Source organism: Myotis nattereri (genome assembly GCF_964212035.1).
Source record: "Myotis nattereri genome assembly, chromosome: 1".
Classification (NCBI taxonomy): domain Eukaryota; kingdom Metazoa; phylum Chordata; class Mammalia; order Chiroptera; family Vespertilionidae; genus Myotis; species Myotis nattereri.
The window spans coordinates 44,844,353-44,868,178 of record NC_138075.1 but is presented as its reverse complement, the minus strand read 5'-3'; the positions used below and the strand labels follow the sequence as shown (position 1 = coordinate 44,868,178).

The window sequence follows — 23,826 nt, the reverse complement described above, 5'->3', positions numbered from 1 at the left end:
TTCATGTCACTCAGCATCAGGGTGGATAAGTTTGCTGATGAGCAGGAGTTGGATTTTACAGAATGGAGTGGGGAGAAAGGAAGGCCTGCAATGAGCTGGCCACTGTGGGCTCTGTCTTCTCATTAGAATGTAAGCTCCATATCCACCCCCCTCCTCCCACCCCCCGCTTTTTTATGGCTTAAAAAAACCTTTTTATTATGAAAATATTCCAACAAACCAAGAATAGTGTATTAATAACCATTTCTCCTTCACCTAGATTTAACAGTTGTTAACCTATTTTTTATTGAAGTGTTTTAAAATATGGACCTAATGACATTTCACCCCTAATGCTTTAACATGCATCTCTAAAAATGAGCATATTGCTGCTTACCCACAATACCATTATCACATCTAAAATATATAAGAAATTCCTAGGTCATATTCAGATTTCCTCAATTATCTCCCAGATGGCTTCTACTGCTCTTTTTATGCAAACCCAGAACTGCTAAGATTTTCCTTGCATTTGATTATTTTATTTCTTTTTTTTTAAATATATTTTATTGATTTTTCACAGAGAGGAAGGGAGAGAGATAGAGAGTCAGAAACATCGATGAGAGAGAAACACCGATCAGCCGCCTCCTGCACATCCCCCAGTGGGGATGTGCCCGCAACCAAGGTACATGCCCCCCACCGGAATCAAACCCGGGACCCTTCAGTCCGCAGGCCGACGCTCTATCCACTGAGCCAAACCGGTTTCAGCTGATTATTTTATTTCTTAAGTCTCTATTAATCTAAAGCAGAGAGACTATGTTTTGTTCACTGCAATACCCAATGCCTAAATAGTGTCCAGCCTGGAATAGGATTGCAGTAAATGAAAACATAATGGTTAAAAGTATAGATTCACATCCTATACCGTAGCAAGTCACCTAACCTCCCTGTGCCTCAGTTTCTTGCCCATAAAATAAGCACAATAATAGTACTTATCGACCTCATAGGGTTGTGTAAGGGTAAATAAATTCACATATGTAAATGCTTATCACAGTGCCCCACACATGGTGCTATATAAGTGATAATTATTATTTGTTGACAGATACTGATTAACCTCTATTAGGTGCCTAATATGTGCCAGGCACAATTTTAGGCATCAGCCAAACTCCTCTGCTCTCATGCAGCTGACATTCTAGGTGGTGTGGGGTAGGCATTAGGAAAACAACCAAAAAGTGACTTGACAAGTAAATATATAGTATGTTGGTTGGTGAAAGAAAAGCTGGGAGGGGGCGGGAAGGGTGTTGGAATGGTCTCGATTGTAAGAGGATCCTTGAACAGAAATTTGATAGACTTGAGGGGCAAGCCATTGGCCATTTGGAGGAAGAGCATTCCAGGCAGAGGAAACAGAAGATGCAAAGACCCAGGATTAGGAGTGTGAACAGCAGGGAAGCTGAAGAGGGATGGGCAAGGGGGAGAGAAGTAGGAACAGTAGAAGGGGGCCAGATCTTATGGACCACCGTGAGGACTATGGGTATTTCCTTGAGTGAGATGGGAAGCCATTGGAGGACCAGAGGGCCGACATGGTCTGATTTGCAATTTTAAAGGGTCATTCTGGGTGTCGTGGTGAGAATATGATGATGTTACAGGGCAAGGGCAGAAGCAGGGAGACCATATCACACCCTCAACAACATTTTGAGGGAAGGAATTATTGGAATCCTCACTTTAAAGACGAGGAAACTGAGGTCTATGGATGATAGTAATTTAAAGCTAAGGAACAGGAGTACTGGGATTCAAATTCAGGTCTCTCTGGCCTCAGAGTCCGGGCTTTTCCTCGCCACTGGAAAAAAAAAATACAAAAACTCAAGCGGTTTTCCTGTGTTTGCCACAAAGAAATTTACAATTGAAGAAAAGTGAAATAGATTCCTGATTTTGTCCACAAATGACTCTAACTATCCCCAGAATTATCCTCAGATCTGTCCCTCTAAACCTGCCCAGCAAAATTCCTCAGTGCACTGCACCTGATAAAGGTGACGCTTTTCTTTCTGGGGCCACACCAAGGTGGCAATTATGAAGCTACATTAGAATTATGGAAAATACATTATGATACTCTATCATATGTAATACTGTTTTACTATAATTGGTTCCCATTCAATTGGTTTACATATATACTTTAAAGAGGTTTATACTTTACAGTGTACATAAGTTATGGCTAATGGAACAGATGATTAAGTGTGGTATTTGGGGTTGTTTCTATAAAAAAATGGGCATCAAAAATAAGCCTTACGATGATATCTTCTAATAACATTGGTTCTATGGTAAGATTCAATTAGTTGCATATAATTGACCCATAGTGCCTTTGCCATGAACATAAACTACTTGCTACAATTGCAAAGATTACCTGAATTTTGTTAGGTGGGATTTCAGGCTCCAGTAATATTTCAAAGGTGGCATCCCAAATTTCTCATGCCCTTCCTGCTGACCTACTAGGACACTGATGTCGAACCTTTTGAGCTCGGCGTGTCAGCATTTTGAAAAACCCTAACTTAACTCTGGTGCCGTGTCACATATAGAAATTTTTTGATATTTGCAACCATAGTAAAACAAAGACTTATATTTTTGATATTTATTTTATATACTAGAGGCCCGGTGCACAAAAATTTGTGCACTCGGGGGGGAGGGGGGTCCCTCAGCCTGGCCTGTGCCCTCTTGCAGTCTGGGACCCCTCAGGAGATAACGACCTGCTGGCTTAGGCCTGCTCCCGGGTGGCAGAGGGCAGGCCCAATCCCTAGGTGCAGCCCCTGGCCAGGCTCAGAGCAGGGCTGATTGGGGAGTTAGGGCGCCGCCCCCTGTCATGCACAGAGCAGGGCGGATCAGGAGGTTGCGATGCCACCCTCAGTCACGCTCAGGGTAGGGCCAATTGGGGGGTTGGGGCACTGCCCCCTGTCACACTCAAGGCAGGGTCGATGGGGAGGTTGCGGCACCACCCCCTGTCACGCACAGAGCAGGGCCAATCAAGGGGTTGGGGCACTGCCCCCTGTCACTCACAGAGCAGGGCCCATCAGGGGAGTTTGGGCTCTGTACCCTGTTACGCACAGAGCAGGGCCGATCAGGGGGTTGGGGCGCCACCACTCTCACACTCAGGGCAGGGCAAATGGGGAGGTTATGGCTCTACCCTGTCACACACAGAGCAGGGCCCGTGGGGGGGGGAGGGTTGGGGTGCTGCACCCTGTCACACACAGAGCAGGGCCGATTAGGGGGTTGGGGAGCTCCCCCCTATCAGGCACAGAGCAGGGCTGATCAGGGGGTTGGGGCGCCTTCCCCTGTCACGAACAGAGCAGGGTGGATAGGGAGGTTGTGGCCCCGCCCCCTGTCACACACAGAGCAGCAGGGTGATCAGGGGGTTTGGGCGCTGCCCCCTGTCACGCTGATCCCGGTGCTGGGAGGCATATTACCCTTTTACTATATAGGGTAGAGGCCTGGTGCACGGGTGGGGGCCGGCTGGTTTGCCCTGAAGGGTGTCCTGGATCAGGGTGGGGGTCCCCACTAGGGTGCCTGGCCAGCCTGGGTGAGGGGATGATGGCTGTTTTCAGGCTGGGGGTGACTGAAGCTCCCAACCGCTCCTTTTTTTCTTTTTTTCTTTTTTTTTCTGGGCCAGCTTTAGCTTTGAGGCTTGGCTCCAGCTCTTAGGCCTCCTCTGCTGAAAGTAGGTTTCTGGCCTTTGCTTACAATGTTGCGATCCTGCTGGCTGAAGCCCGGTGGACTAAAGCAGGTTTCTGGGGTTTTGTTTAGCTTCTATATTTGTTACATAGTTGCTTAGAGTTGAAGCTCAGAGGCCTGCAGCGGCAGGCGGGGAACGTTGTTAATAGTGCATTAATATTATATAATTCCCAGCCCACGTTCAATTTTCCCTGTTTGTCTTTCTACTTTTATTGGAATCAGGATGTAAACAAGGTCCACACATTGCAGTTGTATCTCATTTTATCTATAACAGTTTTCCTCACTTAAAAAAATGTCATTTGCCCTAACTGATTTGGCTCAGTGGATAGAGTGTCAGCCTGTGGACTGATTGTCCCAGGTTCAATTTCGGTACCTTGGTTAGGGGCACATCCCCAGTGGGGGGTGTGCAGGAGGCAGCTGATAGATGTTTCTCTCTCATCGATGTTTCTAAATCTCTATTCTCTCCCTTCCTCTCTGTAAAAAGTCAATAAAACATTTTTTTAAAATATCATTTTAAGACACCAGAGCATTTGTCATATAGGTTTTTCCCACAGTCTCAATTTGGTTGATCACAGTCTTGTGGTGTCATTTTACATGCTTCTCTGTCCCTACTAATTCTTATCAACTAGTTTTACTTAGAAGCTTGATCAAATTCAGGAAACATCCTTTTGGCAGGATACCTACTAGGTGGTGATGTATCTTTCCTTTTAGAGCATTTTCAGAGGCAAATTCTTCTTTCTCTTTTCATGATGCTGAGATAGATCAGTGAGTCCAGGTATTACCAGCTCAGTCTGTCCTTTATCACAGGGGTGGGGAACCTTTTTCTGCCGAGGGCCATTTGGATAATTATAACATCATTCGAGGGCCATACAAAATTATCAACTTAAGTATTAGCCCGCTGTATTTGGTCAAACATTTAACTAACTCATCCCTAATGCCTTGGCAGGGCCAGACTAGATGATTTTGAGGGCCTTACGTGGCCCGCGGGCTGGAGGTTCCCCACCCCTGCTTTATAAAGGTTCTCTTCCACATTTCGCCTTAATGGTATGAGCAACCATTGACATTTACCCAAATACATTATTTCATTAGGGATTGCCAAGGGGTGATTTTACTATTATATCTTTCCTTCTGCATTTATTAGTTTCTATGAAGAACTTTCCGTTATAACTCTTTGGTGAATCTTAAATATAGATTTTCAGGAAAAGCAGGATAAATGTTTGGTTCTTTTATTTATCAAGGTTAAGATTAACTTATTAATTTTATTAAATTTCTGGGGGAGATGGGGAAATTTTATTAAGAACTTACGGATTTTTATATATCGTTTTTATATATCGTTTAAGTGTTTCGATCGATTGCAGTTATTATTTGATGAGTAGAAACCCCTTGCAAGTTGGCCTCTGAGTAGTACTTTATAATTTGCAAGATTTAAATCTCACAGACAGCTCTGTGAAGGTAGGTATTATTACCCAGTTTTACAAATAAATCTAGAACATATGGCTTGAACCAGACTTGGTGTCCTTTGTACTTCCATTAAATATAATAATGGTTGAAAGAATCAGAATGTTAAAGGAAGCTGGATTCTTTTTCTCTTTTTTTTTTTCCTGATTTCGAGATTAAACAGCAGATGTCTTTAACCAGCGGGACTATGATATTAAGCAATATACACTTTAGAAGGCATTACTTGTAGCAAACACTGTTGAGAATAATGTTATGCTGATAATACTATAAAATAGCTTGTCTCAACTTTGTTTGTGAAGCATTTCAATTTTGATTACTCTGTGTGGGATCTACTGCTCAGATGTGTGTCATTTTATGGTCTGCCCATGTCTGGGGACCTGGCATTACACGCTGCCTAGTGTTTTTAATTCAGAACTTCTCCTAAAAGAAACCTTAGCCTCTTATGCTCAAGCCCTAGTTTTAATAGCATAAGCTATTTCTTTCTTATATAGCTTTGTGGGCATAGTAATAAAATAAATACCACAAAATCACTGATGAGATGAAAATTGAGCTCCCTGCTTCTGTGCAGCCATGTAGGTAAAACAGTAATTGGCTCTGATAATAACTTTTGTTCTTACAAACCAAAGTCTAAATGAGAGTCACATTTGATATATCTGCTTGTAATTACTATCAAAGGGGAGAATAAAGTATGGATTATTTAGTGACTCAAGATAGATTAAGTAAATTGGTGTCTTTTCTTGACCAATTTAAGAAAATTTTCTGAAATTATTTCTGATACTTATTTTACTGTTGGTAAAAAATGATCACCTTCATAACATGCTTTCCTGCTTAATGGATTGATTCATTTTGTGTTTGAATCTATAATTGTTTTTCTAGGAAAATCTGGGTCTGATAAGGCAGCTTATGCTGATAAGTATTTTGCTATACATCTCTGTAGATGTAACTTGTAAAATTGTAAGACAAATTCAGATTATGAATGTATGTGGTAGTGATCTTCAGTGAAACCATTTGATATGTTAATTTTATTTAAATGTAGGCTCATTTGTACGTTTTTGAAGGAAAATTAAATCATGTGTGCTGCATATTATTTTGGTATACACATGCTTTGGTGCCAAAATAGTGAATATTAAAATGTTAATAATTTAAAAGACATTTCCCATGGCTTTAGAAGCCAACTAATAAAGAATTGATATTGCAGCCAATCATTTCTCTTGAGTTTCTGCTTATATTTTGATTTCTTACCAGAACTATCTGTGCCAGGGCCACAGAAATGTAAAATTGGGCAGAAAACAATTGATTTTAATGCCAGTTTTAACAATAATTTGGTATTTGATCATTTCTTTCTTACACCAGTCCCATAGCCACAGAAAGTTGAAGGACCATAATAAAACTAAGAAAATTCAATGGCCCACTAGCCAATGATCCCAGGATTAAAAAATTCTAGCAAACCTAAGATATGACATTGAAGCCATTCCCATCAATTATATCCAGAATACACATTTTTAAAACACCCTAATTACAGAAACCACATCCAGACAATCTAACACATATTGGTAATGTCCCGAAACTTTGTAGAATGAAAATTATTCTGAAAGTTTAATTAAGGAGAAACAAATTATGTCCAGGTATTAATTTCAATGAAAGAGACACTCTGCTTCCATGCAAACACCCGGAATAGTGCTGTTGAGTATGGGTTAGCCACAGAAGGAAACCCCCTGATAGCTGTTAGGCACAAGATTATTTTTATGACCACATGTACTTCAAGGAGAAGGGAACAGATAGGTCTTGTTTGCAACCTGCATCCCTGCATGGGTTAAATAAAGTGGGCAGTTAAGTACAGTTATTTGGTTTAAAAACTGCTATTAAAAAAATAAAAGGAAGGTTTGGCACCTGTATTAAGAAGTAACTAGACAGCATACATTCTGTAGATATTTTTGCAGTCTTTCCCTTCACTTCCACCGTAGGCATAGCCCATTGAACTAATCTGGTTCCTACAACAATTTTAGCAATTGCATCAGATCCCTTAGAACAAAGACAGCAGTTGAAAGGAAATCAGGTGTTTTAATCCCTTACAATACCTCCTTTTAAACTGTTACAGACCACATATTTACAATTCATATGAAATGTGCAGAATGGGACACATCGAAGAGGCAGAAAATAGATTGGTAGTTGCCAGGGAGGGGCTGGGATGGAGAGGAGATGGGGAGTGATTGATAATGGGTTTGAGGTTTCTTTTTTCGTTGATGAAAATGTTACAGAATTAAAGAGGGTTTTTTTTTCTTTTTTTTTTTATTGCTTAAAGTATTACAAAGGGTATTACATACATATGTGTCCATTTTATCCCCCCGCCCTAGACAGTCCCCCAGCCTCCCCTATCCCCCCAGTGTCTTATGTCCATTGGTTATGCTTATATGCATGCATACAAGTCCTTTAGTTGATCTCTTACCCCCCTACCTCTTGCCCCCCAACCCTCCCCGGCCTTCCCGCTGCAGTTTGACAATCTGTTTGAGGCAGCTCTGCCTCTGTATCTATTATTGTTCAAAAGTTTATAATGGTCTCTATTATCCATGAATGAGTGAGATCATGTGGTATGTTTCCTTCATTGACTGGCTTATTTCACTTAGCATAATGCTCTCCAGTTCCATCCATGACGTTGCAAATGGTAAGAGTTCCTTCCTTTTTAGAGCAGCATAGTATTCCATCGTGTAGATGTACCACAGTTTTCTAATCCATTCATCTACTGATGGGCACTTAGGCTGTTTCCAGATCTTAGCTATGGTGAATTGTGCTGCTATGAACATAGGGGTGCATATATCTTTTCTGATTGGTGTTTCTGGTTTCTTGGGATATATTCCTAGAAGTGGGATCACAGGGTCAAATGGGAGTTCCATTTTCAGTTTTTTGAGGAAACTCCATACTGTCTTCCATAGTGGCTGCACCAGTCTGCATTCCCACCAGCAGTGCACAAGTGTTCCTTTTTCTCCACATCCTCTCCAGCACTTGTCGTTTGTTGATTTGTTGATGATAGCCAGTCTGACAGGTGTGAGATGGTACCTCATTGTTGTTTTGATTTGCATTTCTCGGATGATTAGTGACTTTGAGCATGTTTTCATATGTCTATTGGCTTTCTGAATGTCCTCTTTTGAAAGGTGTCTATTTAGGTCCTTTGCCCATTTTTGGATTGGATTGTTTATCTTCCTTTTGTTAAGTTGTATGAGTTCCCTATAGATTTTGGAGATTAGGCCCTTATCAGATATGACATTGGCAAATATGTTTTCCCACACAGTGGGTTTTCTCTAAAGAGGGGTTTTGATTGCCATGGCTGGCTGGCGCAGTTGTTTGGAGGGTCGTCCTGTACACCAAAAGGTGGCAAGTTTGATTCCCAGTCAGGGCACATGACCCAGGTTTCAGGCGCGATTCCCAGTTGGAGTGCATATAGGAGGCAACTGATCGATGTTTCTCTGTCACATTGTTGTTTCTCTCTTTCTCTCTCCCCCTTCCTTGCTCTCTAAAATCAATAAGCATATTCTCAGGCAAGGATAAAAATTAATATCTCTCTCTCTCTCTCTCTCTCTCTCTCTATATATATATATATATATATATATACACATATATGTGTGTGTGTGTGTGTGTGTGTGTGTGTAAAGAAGTAATATGCAAATGAGGTCGGGACTCCATAACAGTCACGACCAGCTCAGGAGGAGGGGCTGGACTCGGCCCCTTGCCTGAGAGAACAACAGGCAGGCGCAGCCCAGAACCTGAGAATCAACAAAGAGGGGCACCTGCTCCAAGCCTCCGAAGCGTGTCTGGGGGCAGGCCCCCAGCAGACATACACACACACACACACACACACACACACACACACAGCACCTGCTCTGAGCCTCCGAGCCTCCGAGGCACAGCTGGGGGCAGGCCCCCAGCGGACACACACACACAGGGCGCCTGCTCTGAGCCTCCACGGCCAGATTGCGGCTTAGGCCCGCTCCCTTAAGCCATCAGTAGGACATCCCCTGAGGGCTCCCGGACTGTGAGAGGGGGCAGCCTGGGCTGAGGAACCCCCACCCCCCCGTGCACGAATTTCGTACACCAGGCCTCTAGTATATATATAAAAGGCTCATATGCTAAGTGTCTGTCCGACTTGTAGCTATGATGTGCATTGACTACCAGGGGGCAGACGATGCTCAATGCAGGAGCTGCTGAGTGGCAGTGACTTGGCAGCGGCAGTTCTCGGGTGACACACCCTGAAACCAGAGAGGAGGGAGCCCAATTCCTTGCAGGGCCATGCGATTCCACTTTCAGCTGTGGGTTATGTTGTTGCTCGGGCACTGTCGGCCCTGATTCTGGTTTACTGCACACTTGCATTTGTGTTCCACACCCTGTGTGACAGCAACTTTGCAGAGTGCCCTCTCGCACTCCAGGACTCTTAGGAGGATGTCGGAGAGCTGGTTTTGGCCTGACTCCCATGGCCAGGCTGAGGGACCTCACCTTCTGGAGGGACCCTGCTCACTCCATAGACACCCTTTGAGCCACAGCGCTACCCCAGGTGCGGCTGGCCAGGGAAGGTGGGAGGTTGGCGCCAGGGCGTGTCCAGCCCATCTTGTCTAGTCCCACCCCGCTGGCCACCTTCTAATTAATTTCCTTTCAATGTGCATGAATCTGTGCACCGGGTCTCTAGTAATAATAATAAAGAGGGGTGATAGATAATGGTTATACAACTTTGTGAATATGCTAAAAACCACTGAATTACACACTTTTAAAGGAGCTTTTATAGTATATGAATTGTACCACAATAAAAAAAGTCACAAGACTTCAGAAACTGTTGGTAATAACATATTTCTTAAGTGTCAGCTTACCTTTTAACATCAAGTCATAGAATGCCAAAGCAAGAGAGGGTTGTGTGTGTCGGGGTGGAGGGTGGTTGGGGGGAATTGAGGAGGGTGAATAATTCTTCAAGAGACCATCAAGTCTGTCACATTTTGAAAAAAAAGAAACTGGCTTCCAAAGGAGGGAAGTGACTTACCCAAGGTCATGCAGGCAGTCCAGGGGAGAGTAAGACTGGAACCCAAGTCTCAGGACCCCTCTTGTGCCCCTTTCCACCACCACTGCGCTGCCTACACTGCTGGTTACTATTTAAGCATCTCTGCCGTAACTCATTTGACTTATATGAAGTGAGGAACATGTGCTTCAAATGATATGCTTTTTTTTTTTTCTAATGAAAGCATGCCTTTTCCCTAAAAATAGCAATATCTCTGTGAAGGAGTAAATAAATTTGTTGTGGTAAATGTACCAAATCCAGACAGAGATTTACCTGTAACTGTCTGTCCCTTGAGGAAAGTGCCACATTAACAGACCAAGGGAGCCCTCTACCTGTGTGTGTGTAGTATAGATTTCATTGGCAAAATCCTTGACCTGGAAAAAGCTAAAAACAAATGAAGACCAGGTATTCTAGTCCTTTGTCCCACCTTGGGTGGCGTGTACCATTCTTTGTGAAAAAATGAATGCTGTCTGAGGATGTATTTGTATGAGCAATAGGAAACATGGAGGGAAATCTGCAGAAGGTTCCTTTTCTGTGAATAAGTAAGAACAATTAACAGCAGAAATAAAAGACCCAAATATGTCTTTTCTTCCCAGTGAAAACTACATTAAAATAATTCTTTCCAAAGAACTTTATACTCCTTTGAGGATATAAGATATTAGTAAGCATTTTTGTTTATCCAGCATGAAAGTTTCATTGTTTCTTTGTTTCAGCGAAAGATAGGGTTGGATGTAAAAATCATGCAGGATCCTGAAAACCTCCGCCACAGGGCTGCTGTCAGTGCGAACTACGGAATCAGTTTGCCAAGTATTAATCAGAGAAAAGCCTGTGTAAGTAATCAGTTGTTTTAATGAGCTCTTCGTCTTTTTAAGAATTAAAAGGCATACATTAGTAGTGTAAGATATAATGTAGATTTTAAGTAAAGATTTTGACCCCTTTGTTCTTAGCATTTAATGGAGCGGCTTTCCTTCTGTTTATAATTAGAAATGATTAAAACATGTGAACCTGTTTTTAAAAGATTCATTGGCCGCTCATTCAAATTTCTCTATTTCGTTTGATGTACCTAAATAATCTAGTACCATCATTTTTGACAAGGATGAGCGAATTTAACAACAAAGAGAATTAGTAGAGAGATTTTAAATATTTTATTTCTTTGATAATAGGCTTAGTTCAAAAGGAAACAACAGCATGATAGCAGCGTCAGTGGTGTATACTGATGCAATACACACCATTTGAGAAAATCATTCTAAACCTGAAGCCAGCAGGTCGGCAAAATGACGAGAGGGGAGAGCAACCACATGGGGGTTGCATCAGGGTTCTCAGAGTCTGTGCCTGTGTTTGCACTGGTTTTCTGGTGAGTGTCCCAAAGCAAGGATTGGACTTTCTCTGTGTTGTGAGGTTTTCATAGGAGAATGAAGAGTAATGCTTCGTTCAATTGGGAAATTCTTTTATTTGAGATTATTTCTGATACTAAAAACAATTACAGAGGTGACATCTATACACTATTAAATACAGTTTTAACCTTTGGCTTCTCTCAAAAGCTCTTAAATGTATTTGGTCAAATCAAAACTAAAAACTGGTTAATTTTAGAATTTGCCATTTTAGAATCACAAAACCACTTCTAACCATCATAATAGCGTCTTAGATTAATCTTCCAAGCCTCCTGCATAGCCATTTTCAGCTGCCTGCTTCATTCATGTAACCATGTAATACATTTTTTAGTTGCTTTCTATGTGCTTTATGTTTTTCTAACAGGTTTGGTTTAAGAGTACTTGATCATAGAAATACTTGTATAGCCTCAGAAATAACCAGAAAGTTCGGTATTTTTATTCCTGCTGAAACTTTATTTAAAATGTCATTGTGAATAATGTGAAAGAGTTTTTATCTGCTCCCATGAGCCCAAAGCCCTTGAAATAAAAATATTATTTCTCTGGCTGTGGAGACAGAAGCAGATTTCTCCTTTGTTGTTGTTGGTTTTCCCCGCTTCCATCTAAAATTAATATTGGCTTAGCTGGTGGAGCGCTGAGGCTTTGTCGCCCAAGGCAACTGCGGCATCTCATGCAAACTTTTCCTGATGAGTATTGAGGTTTAAAAAGGCATCATTCCAGATTTAGAGAGGATTATGCTTTGCTTTAATGAATCTTAGTGAAGACCTAAATAGGAATTCAAAATTATATCAAAATTTGGGGTAGAATCCTAGTCATTTATTATGTACTTTTTCCAATTCTAAAATAGGCTAAGAGCCTTGGCTATTGTGCCCATGCATGTTGAACGTAGAGGATATGGGGAAGCTCTTTGCCTTGTCTGACATATAGATAATGCATGCTCCTTTAATGTATTAAAAAATCCCCCTTTTTCATAAAACTGGGGTTTGTAAAACTTACACCAGAGCGCTTTAAAATGTATATACATTAGGTACATTTTACTCAGATTGACTACTGGCATTTCAATCAAAACAGTTGACCCTATCTTTTTATGTTGATATATGTATATATGATGGTACTAACTAAAGTAGTATTTTCACTTTGGATTCATAAAACAGAGCATTGTGCAGAAGGCCCCGTGAAAGAAATATTCAGGTGTTTGGTTTTAAAGGAACATGTAGAGCACCTGGGAACACATGCGGTTGTGATGTGCCGCTCAGAAAACTGGTTTTGAAAGCACTTACCCGAACCGAAGCCATGCGTCTAGCGCTGTGCTGTGTCGTTAATTAGAAAAGCAGCATCAAGGCTAATCGCTTTCTAGAACTACTCAAGACACTCAAAAGGGTTATTATTTGGTGGCCGAGGGCCGTGTGTTTCCTTACTTTCGAAACTTAAACAGCTTGTCAAAAGCCTGTACATGATCTCAGGCATTTTTTGACAGAGCAAACTTGAATATGTTGCTAATTTACATGATCAGTTCTTAGAAACTGGTATTTTCTCCACTTTGTGAAGAGGTATATCCTTCCTGATAATAAGAGGCTGGTATAAAGATTTTAATGCATTGAAAACACATATACCCCAGACACACGTGTACAATCCCCCCTGCCCCCCACAAAACTGCCTTCAGCATGTTATATCCTATGACCTCTATTAGTACAATCAATTTACAACAAAATATTAAAAGTGAAACTTACTGACGATTTTTCCAATACCTTAAATGTGCGTAATAAAAATAATAATGGTAGCAAACCCTCTGGCAGGTTTGTGAGAAGGGCCTTGTAGACATGGGGAGACCAGAAGGAACCTCTGAAACTGTTTGTACTGACTGACATTTAGTTCCAGCCAGACAGTCCAGTGCAACCCATTAAAAGACCTACAGAAAATTTGACTGAGATTTACTTTTTAAAATAAAAAGGGTTTCTTAAAAGATTTGAAACATGGATCTGTTAACATGAATTTTAAAAGAACGATTATGAATGCATAACAAAATAGCCAAACAAAACATTGCTTTGAATTGCTGCGCAAATAACTCTGATTATAACTGTTATGACCTAGAAAAGAATCGTAAAAACATTTTTCTTTTTGGCAAGATGTGAGTTGCTGTAGAATTATACTAGTTCTTTGGTCCCACTTTCCAAATAAATAAATATATAATGCAATGTAAACTTAGAATCTTTTATTTATTCATGAGGTTGAATTTAATACTATTATGATTTCTAGATTTTATGAGTCATATGTTATGCAGTGTTTTTCACTAACTTAGTTGGGTAGCAACCACACTTCACAAATCATAGTTTCATTCTTTACTGTTTCACGTGGGGTGTACATTGTAATCTCTCTCGCTGAAAGCACATTCATTTCTGAAATGATAAAGTAATGGAAAGTGAGGCAATTGTGTTAATGTCAAATGATTAGAAGAAGCATCAGAAGTAAGGGGCGGGGGCAAGGAGGCGGGGGGTGGGAAAGAAGGGCTATTTCAAAACATGATTGTGTTTTAAGCCCATGCATATGGCCACAATTACAGTCACAACATAATTTGGCAACGATAGCAGAATTAGATTTAAACAAATTGATGTTACACTGCAGTAATTCAGAATGAGCTTGTTGCATTTATAAACCATAACAAGAAGCAGAGTGAATTAATAAACCCTTCTTGTCACTAAGAATAAAAAAGGGAATAATTGCTGAGATGGAGTTAACTTAACAGATGACTATAGTCAGCATCCTTTCAGCCCAGATATGGGAAAGTGAAGGTCACCCCCATCTCGGATGACATAGAGGGAACATTTTGTTGGTAAACAAATTAATCTTTTGAAAGGTCGCCATTTGTTTTAAGTTTTTATCCAGTTCTTGTCATCTGGAATCAGAGATGGACTGTCATTTCACTAGGCAGGGGTGCGGTGGAAGCAGACAAAGATGCTTCTGTACATATCAGCACTCCTTGACAAAACTCGCCGCCTGATTGGGATGCTATGGGCTGCTGGTTTACAGCTGTCTCCGGACAAGAACGGAGGCCCACCCCTGAATTCCAATAAGATGGGCCTGCATATTCCGCCTGCTGTAAGCTGGCCCTCTGCCCATAAGTAAAATGTATTGCAGTTCAAGCCAGCAATTATCTCTTTCACTTCCTTCTGTGCTGCTTCTGTTCCCTTTTTCCAAAAACAGATGTGGGTATTCGCTCAAGTTCGGCTTCTATTCTTTCTCACACCTGCCGGGGCAGAATTTTGACAGAGGCAGGGTTTAAGGGAGCCAGCAGACAACGATCAGATGTAATCGCGTTGAGAGTAGTTTAAAAAGAAAATGTTGATTTTTCAGGAAATGTGGAGTCAGCATTTTGGTCCCCCTCCCTTTTCCCAGGAGCATTTGGTAAATTAAATTAGTTGAACAAAAGGAAATAGCTTTAAAGACATTCAAAAATGCCATATCCTATTTATGACACAGTCATTCCTCGGACTGCGATGGCCACTTCTATCACTGAAAGAGAGCTCTCCTCCGGGTTGCTTAGAGAGATTCTTGAAGAAACAATGACTTCTGCTCTTGGCCTGCAGCCTCTGAAAGGTATTCCACACCTGCGGTAGTAGTGGTGCTGCCGGCAGTGGGGGTGTTTTGCCTTTGCAAGTTGCTGCATTTTAGAATTTTAGTTCTGCATTGGTTTGAAGTTCTGGGAAAGCTGAAGACAGTGGTATGACAGTTGCCATTGGCTGGTGTCAGGCTTTCTCACCCAAGCCCATTGCTCTGGAAGTGAAGAGAGGCAATTAGAGGCTATATACCCTCATCAGACAATGTTCACAGGAAATCTGGTTGTAGTGACTTCTCTGACTTCTCAAGAATGCTGTGTATCTTGAATTTCTGTGCTAAGATCCTGCATTCACACCCAAGCCAACCCTATGCTGAACTGCAAACATTTGTAGCTCTGGGAATAGTGATTCTGGGTCAGAATGCCTGGTGTGAATTCTTACTAGACTGGGGCCTCCCAGAAACAGCTTCCCTTTCCTCATGTGTAAAATGTTCATAATCAGGCTATCTCATAGGATTGCATTGAGATTTAAATGAGATGATTCAACGGTTCTGGCACCAGTAAGTGCCATAAATATTAGTTATGACTCTTGGCAGTTTTCACATGTCATACTGTGCCATGTTTTAGACAGTCATCTAAAACTTACATTATTGTAGGGGTTGAGAGAGAGAAGGAGTATATACTGAGGTGCCTTCCAGCCTGGAAGTGAAGTGACGATTTTCTGGCCCCCCCACCCCCACCCCCCCCCGTAGCCATGGTTGCACAGAGCATCCTCCCACTGGGCCATCTGAGGGAGCTTACCTAATGAAACCCTGTGCTCCTGAATTCCGGTACAGCCTTGCCACTAACTAGCTGTTTCTAGAACAAGTTACCTACCTTGTTCATTCTTCTTGTCCTCATTTGTAAAATGGGTAGGCCAGATAGGAGGCAGTCTGGTGTGGCGGGCAGGATTTGGAGTCGCATAGATCAGAGTGTGGGACCTATCTGCCATTTCCAGGTGTGTGCCCCTAGGTAAGCAAATTCATATCTCCGTCCTCAGCTTCCTCTTCTATAAAGTCAGGATGATGGCGGCTACTAGGCAAGGGTGTTATGGGGGTGATAGATAATATATTAACACTGCAGGCACAGGACAGTTGCCTAATAAGGTTTCTGCCTTTCTGAAAAAGGAATTAAAATTAAAGAGCTCATACTTCCTCCTCCCTTGTTCTAAAACCTGTGTGTTGAGAAAAGGATCTGATTTGGCTCCTTTCACACTCCAGTGTAAATGAGTGATGGGTTTAACACTCTGGTTTTCAAACTGTTATAGAGAACTCCAAGGCATTTCAGAAAGGTTATAAACATTTAATTCATATTCATTTTTTTGATAAATATTTTAAAGTATGCCTGACAGGTATGGCTCAGGGGATGAGTATCCTCCCATGCACCAAGAGGTTGCTGGTTCGATTCCTGGTCAGGGTAACATGCCCAGGTTTCAGGTGCGATCCCCAGTAGGGTATGTACAGGAGGCAGATTATCAATGTTTCTCATCAATGTTTCTCATCAATGTTTCTCTCTCTCTCTTCCTCTCTCTCTAAAATCAATAAAAACATATATTTTAAATAAAGTGTAATAAAGAACAATACATACATACTTAAGTTAGATACCATCTTAATTGGTGCTCTCAAGTTCACTCTGTGAGCACATGGACACATGCATATGCATGGGTGCATTTGCGTTCATGCACATGTACATTTGAACTTTTGTAAAGGTACTTTTATGAGATAGGATGCATCTCTGTACTAGTCATATTTTGAAAATCAGTTATCTTCTCATATCCTATATAATAAAAGGGTAATATGCAAACTGACCCTAACAGCAGAACGACTGGAAATGACTGGTCACTATGACACACACGGACCACCAGGGGGAAGACACTCAATGCAGGAGCTGCGCCCTGGTGGTCAGTGAGCTCCCACAGGGGGAGCTCTGCTCAGCCACAAGCCAGGCTGCCAGCTGCCAGCACAGTGGTGGTGGGAGCCTCTTCTGCCTCCTCAGCAGCACTAAGAATGTCCAACTGCAGCTTAAGCCTGCTCCCCACTGGCAAGTGGACATCCCCTGAGGGCTCCTGGGCTGCCAGAGGGATGTCTGACTGCCAGCTCAGGGGAGCGGGCCTAAGCCAGCAGGTGGACATCCCCCGAGGGGTCCCAGACTGCGAGAGGGCATAGGCCAGGCTGAGGGACCCTCCCGAGTGCACAAATTTTTGTGCACTGGGCCTCTAGTAAACTATAATAATCATTCAAATGATTAAGTGAAGATTAAATGAGCTAATACATATCAAGATCTTAAAGCAGTGCCTAACCCAGCTGTGGGCAAACTACGGCCCGCGGGCCGGATCCGGCCCATTTGAAATGAATAAAACTAAAAAAAAAAAAGACCGTAACCTTTAATGTAGTGATGTTTACTTTGAATTTATATTAGTTCACACAAACACTCCATCCATGCTTTTGTTCCGGCCCTCTGGTCCAGTTTAAGAACCCATTGTGGCCCTCGAGTCAAAAAGTTTGCCCACCCCTGGCCTAGCCCCTAGTAAGCATTCAATGAATGTGCTGGTATTCATTAAAAGACAGGCAAGTTCTCTGGTGCACACATTTGGGACAACATATCAGTCAGTTGTACAGTTACAATACTGCATGTTGCATCGTGATAATACAGCACTATAGATCATTTCATTGCTCACTTTAGGTTTGGGTTGGCTCTTACCTGGTTAGGAATGTGCTGTACAGTCTTCACTTGGCATCACAAGGTTGTAATGTTATTTTACGACTGCAGATAAAATACCAGTAATAACGCATCATCTTAAAATATGGACTCACCAGACAAAATAAAATAGGTTGTTTTGAAACTGCATATCTGACAGAGAAAAGTGCTGAGATATCCAAAAAGAATTTAAATGGGACATGATGGAGCATATTAAAATGTTACAAGACACATTTGAAAAGTAGTTTTGATCATTCAACTCTTCAATAATAACATTTTATTTTTTAAAATATGTTTTTATAGATTTTTAGAGAGAGAGGAAGGCAGAGGGGGAGAGAGAAACATTGATGTGAGAGAAACATTGATTGTTTCCCTCCTGTATGCTCCCCAACCAGGGATCAAACCCTCAACCTGGACATGTTCCCTGACCAGGAATAGAACTGGCAACCTTTTGGTGCATGGGACGATGCCCAACCAACTGAGCCACATCAGCCAGGGCAATAATGGCATTTATTAAGAGTGCCAGACATGATGCTAGGTGCTTTATGTACACTATCTTATTTACCCCTAACCTATAAAATAGATGCAGTTTTTATAACCACTTGACACTTGAGGAAAGTAAGACTAAGATTTAGCTATCTGCCTAAGGTTATGAAGTAAGGGAGTCAGGATTCAAATTATTTATGAAGTCTATTTGTCAAATCTCCCAAAATTGAATACTTAACAACTAATCCTTAATTATTAAGGAACATGAGTAGTTGTTAGATATTGTTAGTGATTCTATTTTGAAACAAAAATTCCCGCTGTTCCTTAAAACTTCTGAATTATTTTAATTGAAGAAAATCATGAGATTATAAGTACCATAACAAATTGTTAGCTATTTGAAATTACTTATCTGTTTACATGAGGATTTTCTGCACCTTGTGCAGGCAAAATAAAACACAGAAACAAATTGTCTGCTGTGATGGAAGTAAGATTACAGTTATTACCTATAACTCTTGATTTCATAATTTGCTTTCATCAAAACAACCTCATTGGTGCCAGTGCTGATTCATATATACATATAAATATATATATAACTAACATAAAGGGTGGGGCAAAAAAGGTTTACACTTGTGAGTACGTGAAACACAAGAGTTCACTCTTGCATTATGATTAATTAATTACTGTATTATTTCCATACAAACTGCAAATCTACTTTTGTCCTACTTGTTTATATACATATTTATAAAATTATACTAAATTCTCATAAAACTTGCATTTATTTACATATCAGCATTCTACTTAAGGTTGCATTTGAAAAATAGATTCTATTGCTGAAAATAAATTTAAAAATCTTTGGCACTACCGTAGAGTATTACCTCTCCCATGGGCTTTTGCTTTTTAACAAGAGTAAATCCTCTATTTAATTAAACCCGAGGAGTTAGACTCTATTAAGGGATTTCAAGCACGAGCGGGCAGGGAGAAGAGGGACTTGGGAGATGCAGCGAGAGAGCCTTTGCCCTGCCCTGGAATCATCCCGGGTCAGGAGCCACCTGCTAACTAGGATCCCTGGTGGGACCCAGTGCCTTTGCACTCAGTGACTTGAGATTTGGACTTGAATTTTGTATTTGTTTGACTTTGTACTAAGAGGTTATGTTTCTAATCTCATAGTTCCACGTGGATGAGCCAAAAATGAGGTCGATAGAGGAGCCTGAGTCAGCTCTATGAGAGATTTAAGGCACAAGGAGCCCATGGACAGAACTATATTATAATGTAATTGGTTTCCAATGTTTATTATTTTATGCATTTATAAGAACACTATTCTGCAAAGGGGCTCTTAGGCTTCACCAGACTGCCAAAGGGGTCCATGAACCCCCAAATTAGAACTCTCTCTGATAGGCCTCCCTTTCATTCACACAAATATCCAGTGTGGGGCAAAGTATGTGTCAGAAAAGAGAAGTAACTTGAAAACACTGTATTCCTGTGGATGACAGATCCACTGCTCTCAGTTGATGGTGCATGAAACCTGCAAAAAAAAGTGGGTGCATCTAGACTGCCACTCCAGATTTTCATAAGAATTGCATCTTCATGAGTGAAAATATAAAACTTCATGCTTTCATCTAACTACCGTTGCTTTCCTATAGCAAGCAGGAAAATGGAAAAGCCACAAATGTGATAATACTTGCAATATTATAGTAAGTGTTCTGATTAAAATGAGGCAAAGGAGAAGTACTACTGCAAGTAGCACAATAGCATTAGCCATAAGAGAAATGGGCCTAATAGAACTGTTTTTATCATGACCCAGGTTAATTATCTACTGAGAGGTACTTGAGATGAATAAATACTATTGCTGTGTTCTCCAATATTCTAACCCATTGTACCTTAAACTGTACTTGGAATCAAGTATACATTCCTAACCTTTTAAAACCTCTTTGGTAGAATAGAAGTAAGAATCCAGAGATGAGAGTGATTCACCCTATACTTTCTTTAAAAGCATAGCCTCTGAATCAGAACGTGTAATGTAAGCCCAGGAGATGCCTAGTAGGTGGAGAGCCTTCTCATTGGGCCTACTACAAAGATCACTCGCCTGCAGCCAACATCTTGTTTCTTTAATAATAACACTAACTAGACTACATTCCTATTTGGGGCCTTGGTCTTTTATCTTTTATTTAGATTTTTTGTTTAGAATAAACACTTTTATTATTCCTCAGATAGAACTCCAGCTCCTTGCCCTCGAGCACATAGCTCTCTGCTCGACCGCACCGGCCTGGTCTTGAAGCGATGCGTGCAAGCAGCTTGCCCTGCTGGAACTGCTCCTCGAGAAGACTGCTGATTTTGGCATGCTTTTTCTTTTCATCGTATTTCTTCTGAATTTTCTTTGATCGTTTTTTGTTCAAAATCTCTTCCTCTTCAGGAGTCAGCTTGGCCCCCTCCTTGCGGCCCAGGGGCAGTGCGCAGTGGGACTCGTATCGCTGTCGGTCCGGTCCGGTGTGCTGTCAACCAGCACGATGCAGTTCTTCACTAGGGCCTTGGTGCGGACCAGCTCGTTGTTGGATGCGTTGTAGACAACATCAATCATCCCCATTTTGCGCGCACAACACTCTGAGCCCAGGAGAAGTTGCCCACGTCCAGCCTCAGGGCCCGGTACTTCTTGTTGCCGCGGCGCACGCGGGCTGTGTGTATGCGGCGGGGTCCAATCTTAGTGTTGGCAGCAGGGCGTCCCAGCTCATACTTTCGCTTCTTGTGGTAGGGCTTCCTCTTGCCCCCGGTCTTGCGGCGCTTGTGCCAGTTGTCCGGAGAGATACCTACCCATGACTCGGCGCCGGCTCGAAAGAGAAAACACAAAGAATCAGGGTCGGGTTTGTAAAACGCAGCCCCGTCCTAAACGTAGAAAGTAGCCCGGCGGCAGTCACGATGGTTTTGCGACCGTGTCCTGGGCCCCGCAGTTACCACGTGTCTGCGACCGCAGGAGACATTCCTCCTAAAAGGGGAATCTGGGCTCTGACGCCCCGGGGAGGGGCTTGGGGAGGGCGCTGGGGACCGGGGCTGGGGAGAGGATTCGGGGCCTTGATCGTTTAAATCAGCTTCAACATGTTGTTGGCCACATGATCATGTACTTATTTATCTTGTTTAACATGCAGAGTTGGGAACAGGGATAGGGGAACATCTCCCTGTCACCACTCTATGCTTCCTACCTAAAGAATTGTATTACCCAGAGGAGGAGAAGAGCACTGGCTGAAAGAAAGAGGATACATCAGAGGAAAGAGAGAAAGATAGGAAAAGATGTGGGAAGGAACCAGTCCGTAATGAAAAGTATTCTTGGGGGATTTCTTGGCGAGATACCCTGCTTCCCTTATCTCCCCATGTTTCCCAAGCCACTAAAGCCACTTAGAGCAAAAGATTTAATCCCCCATGCCTGGCTGAGGGTTAGGTTCAACTTTACAGTAAGTCCTCACTTAACATCATTGATAGATTCTGTGACTTTAAGGGAAACAACACATCACAAAACCAATTTTACTGTAGTCTCTTGGATATAAACCAAAGTTCTTATGTTTTAACAAAACAATGTGGAAGGAAATGCCAATCAAGAATCTGCTATACATATCTCACATAAGCCTGCCTGAGGACCTAACTACTCATTTAAGAGGTTCCTAAGAAACCTCTTTTATGAGGGACAATCTTTGCAGAAGGTTATCAGGAGAAGTTGTAAAGTGAAAGCAGGCACTTACCCAAGATAGGTAGCTGACCACCAAGAAAATGTTATCTCGACTTCCTTTCTTCCACACGCTTAAAGATGTAACTGATATCTAATATTGGATTGTTTTATGTAATGGTGATTAGGGGGAAAGAGGGTTGACTCTTTCAGCAAAGGATTTTCAAAAAACTGTAACCCTCTCATTATGGAATTATTGTTTAATCTAAAGCATTAAAATCCCAGGGGAAGCACCCGTCACCATCTTCCCACAGGGTTTATTCCTTTTACCTGTAGTTTCAAGTGAAAGGCCTATATTTTAGTAGAAGGGAAAGTAATTCCCGCACAACCTCCATTTTCTAACCTCGAACACTTACAGGACACCTAGCGGAGCCTCCGGGGCTCCAGGCTGCGTTGCAAACTGCCGTGCATCATCTGCTCAGGAAACTGCATATGGCGTCAAAGCCAGCGCTTCCAAGTACTTCTCTGCGTGGGGTGTGGTGTCAAGTACAACATGCACAGGTTATCTCATGCAATCCTCACCATAACCCTGCAGGTTAAGTACTGTTACTACTTTCATTTTATACTCGGGGAAACTGAGGTGGTGAAAGTGGTTAAATAATTTGCCCAAAGTCACAGAGCAGTAGGTCGAAGGGTCATCATTCAAGTTCAGCCAGTCTGACTTCCAAGTTGGCATTCTTGGCCCTTATTCTGTACCACCTGCATGGAGCTTTGAGGATGGTGATTTGACCTGCATCCCAGGGATGGATCTGGGACCCAGTCAAGAACTGTCTCCTCAATGACCGAGGAATTTGTGGAGAATTTCTCTGCCTTGGTCTGGGAAGAGAAGTAAAGGGTCAAACTTCTTAGTAAGAGGCAACATTAACTCAAGGATTAGAACAAGAAGAGGAGCTGGTACTTGTGCCCCTCCAGCTTTATTGAGGTACAATTGACATGGAATTCTGTGTAAATTTTAGGTGTGCAACGTAATGATTAGATGCACACATATATTGTGAAATTATTAGCACAATGAGGTTAGTTGATACCTCTGTCACCTCACATAATTACTTTTCGTGTGTGTGTGCGTGTGCGCGCGCGCATGCACACATGAGCGTGCGTGTGGTGAAAACATATAAGATATACTTCCTAGAGCTGGTATTTTTAAGATGGAAACTTCCCCCAAATAGATTGTAAACCCCTTGAGGGCAGGGACCATATCTCCAACATAAGGCATAGTGTCCAATCTGGTCAGGATCCAATTTAAATGTACTGTTATTGTGTGTATGTAGTTAATGACTTTGAACGACTTGTTAAGGGCCTGTGTAATTGAGTTAGGCTGTGTCAAGTTAATTTAAGTAATGAAATTTCAATGTACCTCATTTGACTACATTTGTAGAGAACTCCTCTTTTGGGCCATAAAAATGTCTTCCCAGATCTCTTTAGGTAGAATTAATTTTCCCTTCCCTAGATTGTCATTGTATGCATTTAAAGCTTCTACATGCCAAGCCTTGAATTTACTGAGCAACGTTAAAGAACAGTTGAATAGCCCTGGCCGGATGGCTCACTTGGTTACAGCATCGTCAAATATACCAAGGTTACAGGTTCAATCCCGTACAAGAAGCAACCAATGAATGCATAAATCAGTGGAACAACAAATTAGTGTTTCTCTGTCTCTTTCAAAATCAATTTTAAAAAAGAATGGTTGAATAAATACAAATGTGTAGCATAATCCTGAAAAGGAAAAATAATTCTAATAAGAAGGCCAGTTCTTTACAAATTAATCTTAATATCTAATGTA

The 23,826-nt window shown here is 41.7% G+C and overlaps 1 protein-coding gene and 1 pseudogene across 2 annotated transcripts in view; one reads left to right on the top strand and one right to left on the bottom strand.

The window, feature by feature from the left end:
- IQCH (IQ motif containing H) overlaps positions 1 to 23,826 on the top strand; it is a gene marked incomplete at its 5' end in the record, with an annotated part of 200,887 nt that overhangs the window by 26,148 nt on the left and 150,913 nt on the right. Inside the window, one exon of the mRNA XM_081088533.1 lies at positions 10,891 to 11,007. Within this exon, the coding sequence (XP_080944659.1) occupies positions 10,891 to 11,007 (117 nt within the window). The remainder of the gene's footprint in view (positions 1 to 10,890; positions 11,008 to 23,826) is intronic.
- Positions 20,506 to 22,725, bottom strand: LOC308527253 (small ribosomal subunit protein eS8-like; annotated as a pseudogene). The gene is made up of 2 exons: positions 22,572 to 22,725; positions 20,506 to 21,162 (listed from the first exon to the last, which is right to left on the bottom strand). The product of its transcript is annotated as a small ribosomal subunit protein eS8-like (transcript).